Consider the following 14,410-nt stretch of genomic DNA (forward strand, 5'->3'; position numbering starts at 1 on the left):
CAAAAAACTGATTTGTGTAATGTTTTCATGCCCGCTTAAAGCTCATGGAAGGGATGCTGTTATCATGTCTGAGATTCATTGCAACCCATCCACCCACCTGGTCATATTTTGCGTCACTCTCAAAGAGGAATCGCTCCTCTGAGTGGTTTACATGGGTTGCGTGAGACATCCCCCTTAGTGGTGCCAAGTTTCAATAAATGCCAAGACTTTAAACGTCGCGCTCATCTCCTTTTCACCCCAGACCCCTCGTTTCCAGCCGGTCAACACGCATCATCTCTCCAACCTTTCGTCCTATGTTCATCCTACGTCAACCTTGCCAATATTTCTAGCCTTTGTCGCGATTTTGAATCTTCAAACCGCTCTCACCGGCTCTGCCGCAAACTTCAAGCATGTCGGACAGCCACGGGACCCATCCATCGGCATCGGCCGGCAACGGCGGTACGGCGCATAGCCACGAATCGACCCCGCTTCTCCCAACCACCGCGTTCCGTACCGCTCACGAGACAATCTCAAGCCGCATTGCGCATGAAGGGGAGAGCGGAAGAAGCGGCTTCCATTTGCGTCACTTTCTGACGGTACTCTGGCGGAGTTCATCCACAGTGTCTATGTTAGTCAATGTGCTTTGGCCTTTGGTTCCCGTAGCAATCATTCTGCAATTCTTCCCTGGGCTACACCTATGGAAGTTTGCAACCGCCTACGTGGCCGTGGTGCCTTCTGCCAACTTGCTTGGGTTTGCAGGGCAAGAATTCGCACGGAAAATGCCAAAGGTAGCTGGCATTCTAATTGAGACAACGTTTGGATCTATCGTGGAAATCATCCTCTTCGTGGTTCTCATTGCCAAGCACGATACTTCAGAAGGCAACGGCGATGAGGGAAACTTGATACCTATTATCCAAGCAGCAATTCTTGGAAGCATATTGACGAATCTTCTCCTCTGTCTCGGACTCTGCTTCTTTTTTGGTGGAATACGTCATGCCAGCCAGAAATTCCATGCTATCGTTTCCGAGGTTGGCACTGGGCTTCTGCTAGTTGCCGCATTTGGGCTGCTGATTCCCAGTGCTTTTTATTCTGCCCTCAAGTCCGAAGCTTTGCCAGACTTTCCACCCTTCCGGACTGTCTTGCACGAAAGATTCACCGAAAGGCTTTTGCAGGCCGACGTTTTGCGCATCAGCCAAGCAACCTCGATCGCTCTAATTGTGGCCTTCTTCCTCTACATTTGGTACCAAGCTAGTAGCCAACATAGCATCTTTGATGAGGTCATTGAGATGGATGAGCATCGTGATGCTGACCGTGAGGAGGATATGGAAAAACCCAAGTTTACTTTAACAGAGACAGCAATCGCTATCACGGCCTCACTGGCTATAGTAACGCTTCTTCTGATCTTCCTAGTCCAAGAGATTGAAGAAGTCGTGGAGAGTGGTGTACCCGATCAATTCTTGGGCCTTATATTGCTTCCATTGGTTGAAAAGGCTGCCGAACATCTAACTGCTGTGGATGAAGCTTGGGGTAAGTCATCCACATTCATGCGCTCGAGGCAGCGTGCGTCATGAGAATTTCAAACTCACAAACTTTTTGCAGACGGCGTCATCAACGTGGCACTTTATCACTGTCTCGCTCCTTCCATCCAAACCGCTTTGTTCAACGGGCCTCTAGTCGTCCTTGTTGGCTGGGCTATAGGAAAGCCCATGGACCTGAATTTCGAGATCTTCATGATTGCTTTACTCGTACTATCCATCCTCGTTGTAGGCAACTTCTTAAGGGATGGAGAATCCAATTGGCTTGAGGGAGCGCTGCTTGTCGTAAGTCATTAATCAAGTTAGCCAAGTCGCGATATATGGGATTAGCTAACAAACGCCAATCTGTTTAGGTTGTATATGTAATTATCGCTATTGCGTGCTGGTATTATCCTAATCCCGATGTAGCAACCTCCAACGGCCTACAAGGATCGGAAACCATCAACGTTACCATGAGCGTAGACACACTTCGGCACATCCAACAACTTTTGGCGTTGAATCTCGAAAACTGAGACCGAAGCTCAGTGGGAAGTCACAAGAGTAATGAACCAACCTATCGAGCCGGCCAGATTCGGAAAGTCGGAGAATCCCGCATGATTAATTCTGGGTTCTGAAAAAAAGCTTCTCTCTTACATTTCAGCAGAAAAACAAAAGAATGGATGAAGCGAGCATGTGAGAAACAAAGGGACAAACAGGTTGTCAATTTCTTTGTAGACTGAGCTTACATATTGATGTGGAAAAGGGAACTATTAATACCTCTTTACACTTTGGGAGAAACAGAGCCTTCTGACAGCTATCAAAAACCACAAGAAAGATTTTCTCTGAAGCCTAGTAGCTACACGGCGTAAAATTGTAGCAGGGAACACTGTCGTGCTGTGTTAACCTCGGAAGACGAGTGATCATCATTAGGACTGCGACGAACAAAACCACTTTGATATGTATTAAAATGAGAAACTTGGACCGGAATCTGCGTACTCAAGAGACACACTGCCCAAGTACATATCATGAAGAAAGCCCCAACTCCAATCGTCGTTGCCTTCCAGAAATAGAGGTTCACCGCCGTTGCTCAGTGGCGGCACTGAAGGTGATGCATGAGTCCGTATGTGATCGCCTGAATCCGTCAACTTATCCTGCATTGAAAGCGGTGTAACTGCAACAGTCGTCATACTGGCATGGTCGTTTGGTACCGAATCCACGGGTTGAAGATCCAAAGGCGGTGCTTCAACACGCATGTTTGAAGCTTCATGTCTGCTGACCTCTCGATCATCTACGGCAATAATATTTTCCATCCCTTGAGTGCTGGTTTGTCTCCTATGCGGGCGTTGCTGACTTTCCTTGATGATAGAACTGTTACTAACCAAGCTCTCCGACCTTTCCACCCACTCTTCCAGGCCTCCCGTGTTGCCTCCCATACGAACACTCAATCTTGCGCTGCCAGAATGCTGGGAAGTGGTGCGTTGCCTTGAGTTACGGTGGTGGTCTTGGACCATGGAGAAGAAGTACTCATCCGCTTCATTAAATCTTGCGACAAAAGCGGATGCAACACCCGAGTACTTAGAAAGTTTTGTGAGAGCATCAAACATGACTTTAGTAGTACCAGTTGACACAACAGCTGGCCGAATTCCAGCCGGCTCCTCTTCGCCATTCTGTTGGCTAGTCAAATAGCCTTCTGTATCCATGTGAGGAAAATATCGAGCGTAAATACTTGTGAATGACGCAGTATATATGACGAAAGCAGCGAGAGGGGAGTGAGGAAGCTTTTCGTCGCACAACTCGATCACGTCAGAGACATCCTTGCTTGCTTTGAAAACTTCTCGAGCACTTTGCTCCCAGAAACCTAAAGGAACCTGGCCCCGAGGGAACGTAGGCTCATCCAAGGGACCACAGGGCTTAGTGCAATTGATTGGTATGAACGGAAGGTATTGTCGATGCAGCATAATTTTGCAGAGGGCCATTAAAAGATGGGTTAAGATATAAGTGCTGGAAGCGCTTTCAAAACGGAAATAGTTTGCAGGACTGAGACTCAAGAATTTCCCAGGAGTTTCGAGGCCATTGCTGAAGTTTTCCAAATCTTGTCGTAAGCGGAAGAACTTGGACTGGGGATCCCAAGGAGGTACGTGCTGGTCCAGAAAGCGACCCCCGGCACTGGTGTAGTGAGATATACGACCCCAAAGGTCGACTAGCAGTACAAAACGACCAAGTAAGCTTATATCGTGGTGCGATATGGCCTCAATGCCGCTTGCAAAAAAGCTGGTGACAGTTTGGCGACTCAAGTCAAACTCATCCTTGCCGCATGGTAGCTGAACATGAACATCTTCCGATCGTATTAGGGAGGGCCGCTCTTTGCCACAAGATATAAGTCGATCAAATATGAAGCAACTGAACATGGTTCTTCGCCTTACTTCACGATCAACAATCACTTCGTCGGGCGTCATAACCGGATAGTGTTCAGAAGAATGGGTTCTTGCTTCGTATCCGAGCCTGAGAGCCTGAGCCATGCGGCCCGCAGCCCCAACAAGCATCCAAGCCCGAAGACCTTCATGATTAGGCGAGATCCACTCGTAAAGACCAAGCATAAGCAATGCCTGAACCCGCTCGACCGACCCGATAGAAGTTGCAGATACAAATGAGCCTAGGGCTTTGTCTAACATTTTTGCAAATACGTCAGACACGCATTGGACGCGAATCTCTTCACTGTCTAGAGATCTTTCCAGATGACAATGAAGACTATCGGCCAGTTCCGGATGATATCTTCCTGTCAGGGCCAAGAGTCCCAGCAGCACAAGTTGTGTGTCAAATGCCACTGGGTTTCTACCTGTGCTCAGATCATATATCGTACTTTTGAGTGTTGGAATGTGCAAGAAAGATAGCTCCGTGGCAAAGTGGTGTTGGTATGTGACAAGTATTTTGTCCACAATGCCCGCTCGATACGGCCAACAATGAGAATATCCTCAGAGTGCTCAGTCTCACGTACTTGCGTATGTGTGGCACGTCTTCTTGGTCTTTTACGCCCAGTTCCAGAGACTGCCGGTGACTCATGTGGCTCACAGCTTATGGTGGGAGGCTGAGATCTTTTTGATGGTAAGGCTGTGGGCACTGGCCATACGCATTCGTTTCCGCTCTTGGTGCAGTTCTCGCAAGGGGCGTTCAAATTGCCAGTGTTGTCGCATTTAATCTTGGACCTCCTGCATCTGGCGCAAGCTATGCTGGACCTAATTCGAAATTCAGTCACCATCGTCTTGATATGGCGGACAGACGATTCCGACAAAACGAAACTTGTAACACGAATCAGGAGAGTAGGTTCCGTGACAACTTCACCAAGCAAACATGCTGGACCCACGGTGAGGGGTAAGAAGCTCGACCTTAGCCCCTCACTGACTAATCATTAGCCCGGTTGTGTTGTAAAATGTGGCTGCAGAGTTACAGCAAATTTTTCAGGCATTGACAAATCCAGCTTAATGTGCCATTCTTGTTGAATGCAGTACGAATTGTATTTGGTTGGACTCAATCATGTCCGACTGCTCTGGATATGCAAAGTAACCACACTGTCTCTAGCCTGAGATTCGTTGAAGAATGGCTCCGGGAAGCTGGATTAAGCTTGTTTTCGTTAACGAGTGCTTCTGGCTAGGAACTAACACTTAATTTGAGGGCTTGGTGACGGTAAAAGAGAGACTCGGTATGCCGAGAGCTCGGCATACCGAAGCTTTGCGAGGACCTCGGCTTACCGAACTTGGTAATTCTGAAGCAACATCACCTGAAAAATGATGAGTGACTGCATAATCATGACACAGGAACGTGAGAGTGTGATGAGGCCGATAATATTGACTTATAGAAAGTGTTCCTCTGTTTATTTGATATGAGCTGGATATCGGGGCTCGTCTCATGCAGAAATATCTCTTAGCAAACAAACCACTTAGGATTGTTGCCGCCACTTAGTTACTGAAATTATAATACTTATCATTGATTGTTATCAAGGCTTCTTAACCTTATGTAGCTCACAGAATGTAAATCGGGTTTACAACTATGAAAATGAATAAAGGATCGTCTGATTTTGTGATCATCACATCTCTGTCTGAATATGCTGAAATATTGCATTAGTAGCTCATCCTAGTCCGTCTAGAAAGCCTAAACCGCTAAAATACTGCGGATTTCTCCTTCGTTGTCTGTAATAATAATCTAAGACGTTCCATCTACATCTTAAACAATGATTGTTTGCAGCCTTGACAGCCTTTTCACCAGCACGGATCAACATGTATAGCAAATCAAATGCTTAGCAGCATCTCCAAGACCCGAGAATAAAGAAGTTAAACGATATTTTCTCAAAACATACAGAATCCCTGATAGCCCAGTCTACCTCAGGCATAAATAATACTCCAGATCGAACGCAGATAATACAATTCTTTCAGTGAGAATTCACGTTTGGGTTGAGCCTCCAGGTTTACGGAATGCCTGCTTCGCGCTTGAAAAACTCCAGCCATTCTGCGTTATCCGCGGCCGTTTGATTCCAAGGGTCATCACTCCTAAGAGTTAGTGAATTGCAAACATGAGATAACAGCAAGGATAATCTGGTGGAGAACGTACTCATCAAAAAGTAGACAGCGAGCTTGATGGCGAATCTCTTCATTCGATGGAATATGCCGGTTGGGGTTATTAGGCGACATTGTTGCATTAACCCAACGTTTAAGTTCACGCGACAGCCATCTATGCGAGTTTGAGTCGTTTAGATCAAAGTTACCAGATTTAAGCCAAGTTTCCGGGCGCGAACTGCCTGGATCCTGTCGCCTAGAACCAATAGGTTTGAAACTCTCGTAATGTGTACCGGAGACCAACGGCGAAGCTGCAGGAGAAAAAGATGTCTTAAATGGCGCTGCGCCTTCCATTCCGGGATTTGGCGTGGCATGTACATCTTCCATATTAAAAAGAAGATGATCAAAAGCTTTGTCGGTTGAGAGTCGCTCGGAAGGCCTGCCGTCGATGCCGTTCCCCAACGAGGGCATGAAGACCTGATTACAAGAAACCGGATAAGCCATCTCGCCGTGTGGCGTGAAAACCCCGACATAAGAAGAGCCTGTATGTTGTCTTTGCCCGTCAATACTCAGTAAACATGGATTCTCCGACGTGGAAAGAACATTGTTACGTCTTTTGAAACCAGTCAACCAATTGTCTGAGGACGTGATTAACTTTGTCAACCAATTAACCACGAAATCAGGCGGCCTGGAAGAGAGAGCCTCCTCCATGCGGGCAGTAGCCCTGCAAGCCTCACCCTGAAGGTCAGTATTTGTGGGAACGGCGGATCGTGTAGCCCAGAAAGTATGAACGAACTCCCGCAACTGGGATTCAAGGGGACAGGACTCGAAAAAGGTTCGTTTCCCATTGATTCGCAAGGTTGACAATCTGTTCTCAGCCTGTGACCGCATGGGTCGGAACTTAGCCTCTTGCGTGATTGTATCATCGGAAGTGATGAGATCTCGAAGCCAAGACGTCGAACTGTCTTCCTCAGCGTTGACAGTAATTGGTGCCAGTGCTTCAGCGGCAAAGATAATCCGGCATGCCTCGAGTTGCATTTCCCTATTCGTAGGCATTTGGCCGACGTCTTCCCAATGTCTTTGAACATAATATTCCAGCTCTAATGTGATTAGTTCATAGGCGCAGCGGGGAGAATTCGACGGCAAAACGCTTGCGTTAAAAGGAAATGGTGTATGACGTTCGTGTTCAATGACATCTGGGGATCGATTAGTTATTGCTCCATATACTGTAGGAGTTGACGGGTAATCGCGCAAAATCAGCACTTACAGGGAGGAATGAAGTTCTCAATCGTCTCCAAGACCCATCCTTCAAAGCCCCAATCATCCTTCCAATCCGCCATCGTCTTGCCTGCCTTAAAATGGTCGGCAAGATGGTCTACCCGGTCTTCCCATGTCTCCAGGGTTTTCTGGCAGAAACCGCACCGCGAGCGAACAGCTGGACTCGAGGTTTTCCAATGCTTCAAAACCCAATCAACTCCTTTGGCGTTATGAACTAGTTTTAAATGCTGCTTGAGATGGTCCTTACGGTTGAAAACCCGCTCTTGACAGGTTGCAGCATTATGCTGAGCGACATGTGTGTCGTCGGGGTCCACCTCGCCGCAGAAAACGCAACAAAGCTGGTTGGTTTCTGGGTTGATACGCCTGGGGCCGTCTGGAGCGCACATCCATCTCTCTAATGGGATGTGCAGCGACTTTTCATGTCGCTGCCACTCGTACTTGGCTCGGAATGTTTCTGTACAAAAAGTGCATTGAAATGGGCCTCGGTGTTGAAATAAAGGCGTGCTATGGCCACTTTTACGCCCTCGGCGTCGACCTCTTCGATTGAATGATGGTGATATTAACCGAGACCGACTTGATCCATGAGAGCTTGCAGATGCCTTTGAATCATCCCTTGAAGAACCAACACTGCTGGCCGAACTGTCATCAAATAGAGATGACGGACCAGAGATGTTGTCCAGAGAGTAGTCATCAGCTTTACGGCCTGCACAAAGTTAGTGGGTTAAATGCCAATGCGATTAAACCTATTGAGGCCTCTTCGAAAGAAGGACTAACCTGATGATATACCACCCCCAGACGATATAGCACGAGCAATTGCATGCACCGTGGCCGGCTCATCATCCGGGGGAGACTCAACCCAGCGCTCTAAAGGATCCATGTCAGGATGATGATCCGTGATTCGCCTGGGCATTGGAGTCCCAGGGCGTCTTATCGCAGCTGCACTCTGCTGTTCTGCTTGTGGGGATGGTATAGAACGACTTCCAGTCACAGCTTTCTGGCGGCGCCGGGCGTTTGCAAGCCAGTTCGTTATCTGTGTTTTCGAAAGCCCAGTCAAAAGCTGAAGACTCTGCTTATCTGCATGATTGGGATATGGGTAATGGCTATGAGCATTCAGCCATTGCTTCAGAACACGAGCTGACTCCTTGGAAAACCGAGTGCCAATCTTTGGTGGCACACTGTTATCTTGCTGCCCTACAAATTCTGGAACGGAGCTTACGCTTCCGCCAGAGCTTCCTGCTGTCCATCGCCGAGGCAAAGATGCAGATCTTTGTAACTGGTACCCATTGATGGTCTCACTTGTATTTAGTTCCAGAGGTATGCTGGACGCAGGCTATAACTGCCATCAGTGGTGGATAACCAAAGATAAGGATACCGTACGTACCTGAGTCAGCCAACTAGACTCTGGCGCCCAGTTTGTACCAACGTTTGATGCCTGAGATGTAGAGCACGGCCAAGTCTCTATCATGGCTGGACCATGCATACCCTCGGAGATCACATGTTGTAAGTCTGTTAAGTTTGAAGAGGGGTTTTGACTTATGTTAGTCTGGTCTGTAGCTTGAGTCCGATTTCGGGTTGAAAAACTCCATAACGGATCACCCGAAATGTCTTCTGTTGGAACAATCCCCGACTGAAGAATTTCCTGTGAAGTACTATCCATGGCGATTCTGGGAGCAATGAAGATAACAGCCGACCAGCTTGAGACATGTTTATCTGGAGGAGAGCATCAGCAACGAAGCTCCGTCGTCCAGTGAAGGCAGTGAAGGGTTTGCATGCGCTTTGGATGAATTGAACCACTCCACACTTAATCTATGGGCTCATGACTCCTGCACGGGCTTGTCAATCACGCCTTGTAATTCTGTGGGCAGCGCGCTTATTGCCATTGGCCAAGAGCATCCTGACCCATAGTTTAAGAGGGAAAACCTAGCCGTTGTATCCTGGCTTCTTTTGCCTGCAAACCAAAGTACTCGTATGGTCTCCACCCATGGTTGAGCTTGTACGGCCCCAAAACCCAACCTTTGTTGGAAAAGACTTACGTTATTCAATCCTCCTAGCATTTCTCCGAAGACTCCATGTCGGCACAGGGTGTAGCTAGCGGCTAAAATGCTTCAACGAGTGAAATAACATTAGTAGAAATGCCAAGCATTCCACGTTTAGTGGAGCCCTGACATGATCCAAGAGCATGAGGCTAGACAACATCCCGAGTTTGCTGATGTTATTAAGTGCTTCGAATAAAAGCTCGCGGCCTCGTGTCTCCGGGCTACTTGCAATCCAAAGAGGCCCAGAATCAGGGTTACTCCAAGATTGCGATAGATACTTAGATGAACTCAAGTATAGTAAACTTTTGATAACTCACTAATTGCGACTAAGGTTTTCGAACGCGAAAGTAGAAGTTATCTTGCCAAGCAATGATGTCCATGCCAACATAGGCACTATCACGGACTTCGTTTATAAGGCTGTTTGAGAACACAAATATGTTTACTGTTGAAGAATACGTACATATCTGAAACTCCGAACGACACCGAAATACTGGGCAATTTGCATCATGGCTCCTGTCATATAAAAATTATTGTTGTGTTGGGTTTCAAGAATACGCAGGAGCGCCTTGATGACACTCATTTGATAAAGACCATTCGGAATGCAAAGCCAAGTATTATCACCGAGCGTATATCATTATTTTTACGTAAGTTGCAAGCAGGCAGTATGGGCATTTACGACGAAGAATGTTGAAGAATGACGGACAAAGTGTTCAGAAAACTGTTGTCATGAGACGATATTTGTGAGATAAGTAGATGTAAATTCAGAAAAACCCTTGACGTCTGCTGATTGATAATTTGTTTCTGCTTAACCCCTTCATTGTGGTCTTAGGCGGCCTGAGAGGATATGGCAATAGGTGCGCATCAAAGGCTCGTTGCTTCAGCTCGTCACTAGCGGCGCTTTTGTCGTTGGTTGAGAAGATGCTGTGATGCGCATCGACGACTTTCAAAAGATGGGATTCCCAGCTATCACGGGAATGTGTTGACCAAGTGCCATGATACATCGAAAGATCCCGAGAAGAGAGAGGTTGAGACGACCGGGAAAGGAGAGATGAGAAGCGCATTCCTCAATGATTTCAAATGGGGTGCTGTTCGTGATGTAGTCTGGACTTTAAACTTGGTATTAAGTATATGAGATATCGCACAATTTGGAACAAGAATGTAAGCTAGGGGTACAATGAATAACTCGCAAAAAAGAATTAACTAGCGTTGTGGACTAATACTTAAATAAAAAAACTGATGTGTACCAAGAAGCATGATGTAAATTTAATATGCTATTAACTATACCAGCGTTGCTGGCTTTGATAGGCGACCGATTCAATACAGCTTCACATAGCCACGCCGGCTTCAGTGGGCCAGCTTCTATATGCGACGAGATTAATATGGCTTCACATAGCTATACCGAATCTAATGAGCTTTTCATCATAAAAGCAAATAAATTATAATGTGTTACTGTTAAAAACTCAAGACCACCAATTACGCTCCTCACGGTTTTTGGAACGTCTTTTCAATTGAAACATTGTCGCGTGAGATGTTGATTTCCGAAGTAAGACTCTTGAGTCCCAAGATTAAAATTCGCTGGTAATGCGGCGCAGTATATAATACCTTAGTTACTTAGAAGCCCACAGTGCCTAGGTATGTACTGCTCAGACCACTCTGGATGGGGCGCGTTAACCCTTTTCAGACAGACCCCTATTCGCGCGTGCCGTGCCGCCTCTGCCCCTTTGCAGGGGTTCACACCAACACATGAGAGTCAGGTCAAGTTTGACACCTACCTCTCAAACTTGAGGCTATACCCGAGATAGTAGGATCTTGTGCTTGAGACGCCACTTCATCATCTTAGCGCGCGCAAAACAGCTGGCCATGATCTCGCGTGCTCGATAGGGTCACAACACACACCGTCAACATGGCGGTAGTCACCACCCGCGTCAGGTTCCTGGCAATAGCCATGGTCTTTCACCTGGTATACATTTATTCCATTTTCGATATTTACTTCGTCAGCCCCATTGTCACGGGAATGCCGCTTGTCCCCATAGAGCGTTCCCCAGAAACGAGAGCCCCCGCAGATCGTCTTGTTCTCTTTGTTGGTATGACTGTCGTGTCTCTCAATCGCAATTTTGGGAAATTTGCTGATCTGAAACATGAATAGGCGACGGACTGCGTGCTGACAAGGCCTTCCAAGCCTTCCCAGAGCCCTACCCCAAGGCTGAAGACGACCTGGCGCCACGCCATCTTGCGCCTTTCTTGCGCTCGCGGGTGCTCGACCATGGCACCTTTGGTGTGTCTTGGACGAGAGTCCCTACGGAGTCGAGACCCGGGCACGTTGCGCTCATCGCCGGCTTGTACGAGGATGTGTCGGCCGTTGCCACGGGTTGGAAGATGAATCCCGTCAATTTCGATAGCGTTTTCAACCGCAGCAGACATACGTGGAGCTGGGGCAGCCCTGACATTCTCCCTATGTTCGACCATGGTGCGACACCTGGGCGCATCGACGCTTACTGTTACGCTGCCGACTTTGAAGACTTTACACAGGATTCTACCCACCTTGATCTATGGGTCTTTGACCATGTGAAGGATCTGTTTGCTGCAGCGGCTACAAATAAGACTCTGAACGAAGCCTTGAGACAGGACAAGGTGGTTTTCTTCCTGCACCTACTTGGGATCGATACTGCCGGACACTTCTATCGCCCTTACTCAAAGGAGTACCTCAACAACATCAAGCTAGTTGACCAGGGCGTCAAGGAGATCACTGAATTAATGAATGAGTTCTATGCGGACGATAGGACAGCTTTCGTCTTTACGGCTGATCATGGCATGAGCGACTGGGGAAGTCATGGAGACGGGCACCCTGACAATACAAGAACCCCCCTCATTGCCTGGGGATCCGGGGTCGCAAAGCCTGTGATCCATCCGGCGGATTCCGTTGCCCCTGGTCACGATGGGTACTCATCCGACTGGAATCTCGACAACGTCAGAAGGCACGACGTTGCACAGGCGGACGTGGCAGCATTGATGGCCTATTTGATAGGAGTGGAATTCCCGGTCAATTCTGTTGGAGAACTGCCTCTTTCCTACCTCGATGCAAGGCCTGAGGAGAAGGCAGAGGCTTTACTCGCCAACGCAAAGGAAATCCTTGAGATGTACGGTGTTAAAGAGCGCATCAAGAAGACAAACCAACTGCGTTACGTCCCGTATAAGCCTCTGAGCTCAGAGCACCGTACACCCGAACAGAGAGTTCAGGCGATTCGGAACCTAATCGATCGAGGAAGCTTTGAAGAAGCTATTGAAGAGACGGCTACCCTGATCAAGACTGCTCTCGAGGGTTTGAGGTACCTCCAGACCTACGACTGGCTTTTCCTGCGGGCGCTCATCACGATTGGATATATTGGTTGGACAGCATTTGCACTGACTACAGTGGTTGATCTTCATGTTCTTCAGGGTACCACCCAGCCACAGCGGTCAACCGGCGGCACGATAGTATTCTCCTCTATCCTAGCTGCTTTGTTTGCCTCGTTTATGGCATCTCGCTCACCCTTGACGTACTACGCATATGCTTTTTTCCCTGTGTTTTTCTGGGAAGAAGTATATGCGCGAAGGGAAAGCTTAAGCAGAGGATGGAAAGCTCTCTTTGGACACATTACGTCCCGAAAAGATCTGCTAACTCTAGTTCTAGGGGCTGTGGTATACCTAGGAATTGTCGAATCTTTGGTAAGGTGGCCTGCTTATCTGCGAGTAGTGGAACCGGAGCTAACCCTAGTGATCTGTAGGCGGTTGGATACATACATCGAGAAGTCCTCACGGTACTCTTCTGGATTGGCGGGTTCTACCCATTAGCCTATGGCTTTTCTTTCCTGCAAAAGCATCCCGTTCTGACAACCACCTGGTTCGTCTCGTGTGCGGTAATGGGCAGCTTCACACTTCTCCCGGCAAATAAGGTTGAGAACATCACATTGATGTAAGTAGCCCCCAAGATGAGGAGCGAGAGCAGTTGCTAATACGCACAGTGTATGTGGTGGACTGTTTATGGTAGCTGTTGGAGCCGGATATCTGCTTTTTGAACGTACAATAGTCGCCAACCTCCTGGGAGTCAATTCCAAGCCGTCTTTAGAGAATTACATGTCCAGATTCCTGATCGGCGTTCAGGTGAGTGCTAAAATCGACGCCAACTGAGAATGCTTTCTGACCTTGAATCAGACGGTTCTCGTCATGCTTTCAATAATCATTACGCGCTCCAGCGCGCTTTCTCTACAGGCGAAGGAAGGGTTGCCTCGTACGCTACAAGTGGCAGGGTGGCTGGTGTTAATCGTTTCCCTGCTGTTGCCACTCGCACATCAACTGCAGCCCAACAGCCACTACGCCCACCGATTGATGGTCATATTTTTGGCCTTTGCGCCAACTTTTGTGATCCTCACAATTTCTTATGAGGCTCTTTTCTACGTTTTTTATGCCGTAACACTACTCTCGTGGATTCAATTAGAGAGTCGCATTCAGGCATTTACAAGCACTCCTACCGACCCCCCAACGAAGGAGGTCCAAAAGACTTACTCTCCTCCAAGTGAAGCCAGCAAGGGGCTGCGGTTCCGCCCTCTGAGGCTATCTGACGCCCGGCTGGCGCTGTTTTTCTTCGTTCTCTTCCAGTCGGCCTTCTTCAGCACGGGAAACATTGCGTCCATCTCAACCTTCAGCTTAGAGAGTGTTTGTCGGCTCCTCCCGGTGTTTGACCCCTTCGCGCAAGGGGCGATGCTCATCTTCAAGATCATGATCCCTTTCGTCTTTGTATCCGCGAGCCTCGGCATCCTTAACAAGCTCTTGGGCGTGGCACCCTCGGCATTGTTCATGTTTGCCGTAGGGATGAGCGATATCCTCACGCTTCACTTCTTCTGGGTTGTGAGGGACGAGGGCTCGTGGCTCGAGATCGGGTCGACGATTTGCCACTTTGTCGTAGCTAGCTTGGTGTGTGTATTCGTTGTCCTGATGGAAGGAGTGAGCGCGATGTTTATCTCTGGCGTGGAGGTTTGACCAGAACCGTCTGAGAAATCGCTTGCTCCGGACTCATTGT

General features: G+C 48.0%; 4 protein-coding genes across 4 annotated transcripts; 2 read left to right on the forward strand and 2 right to left on the reverse strand.

The window, feature by feature from the left end:
- Positions 1-389: 389 nt before the first annotated feature.
- Positions 390-2,026, forward strand: CTRU02_215331 (vacuolar calcium ion transporter (calcium/proton exchanger); the record flags this gene model as incomplete). The annotated part of the gene is made up of 3 exons (XM_036731523.1): positions 390-1,506; positions 1,579-1,799; positions 1,868-2,026. The coding sequence occupies 3 exons, from the start codon at positions 390-392 to the stop codon at positions 2,024-2,026; spliced, it is 1,497 nt and encodes a 498-aa protein (XP_036576731.1).
- A 429-nt stretch (positions 2,027-2,455) lies between these two features.
- Positions 2,456-4,165, reverse strand: CTRU02_215332 (C6 transcription factor; the record flags this gene model as incomplete). The annotated part of the gene is made up of 1 exon (XM_036731524.1): positions 2,456-4,165. The coding sequence occupies one exon, from the start codon at positions 4,163-4,165 to the stop codon at positions 2,456-2,458; it is 1,710 nt and encodes a 569-aa protein (XP_036576732.1).
- A 1,787-nt stretch (positions 4,166-5,952) lies between these two features.
- CTRU02_215333 (C2H2 type zinc finger domain-containing protein) lies at positions 5,953-8,783 on the reverse strand (the record flags this gene model as incomplete). Its single annotated transcript, XM_070206438.1, has 6 exons — positions 5,953-6,034; positions 6,096-7,236; positions 7,308-7,772; positions 7,983-8,021; positions 8,093-8,648; positions 8,700-8,783. The coding sequence occupies 6 exons, from the start codon at positions 8,781-8,783 to the stop codon at positions 5,953-5,955; spliced, it is 2,367 nt and encodes a 788-aa protein (XP_070059877.1).
- A 2,474-nt stretch (positions 8,784-11,257) lies between these two features.
- On the forward strand, positions 11,258-14,370 carry CTRU02_215334 (gpi-anchor biosynthetic protein; the record flags this gene model as incomplete). The annotated part of the gene is made up of 5 exons (XM_036731526.1): positions 11,258-11,438; positions 11,501-13,059; positions 13,119-13,306; positions 13,356-13,494; positions 13,546-14,370. The coding sequence occupies 5 exons, from the start codon at positions 11,258-11,260 to the stop codon at positions 14,368-14,370; spliced, it is 2,892 nt and encodes a 963-aa protein (XP_036576734.1).
- Between the last annotated feature and the right edge of the window lie 40 nt (positions 14,371-14,410).

Source organism: Colletotrichum truncatum, assembly GCF_014235925.2.
Source record: "Colletotrichum truncatum strain CMES1059 chromosome Unknown Contig_0015, whole genome shotgun sequence".
Taxonomy (NCBI): domain Eukaryota; kingdom Fungi; phylum Ascomycota; class Sordariomycetes; order Glomerellales; family Glomerellaceae; genus Colletotrichum; species Colletotrichum truncatum.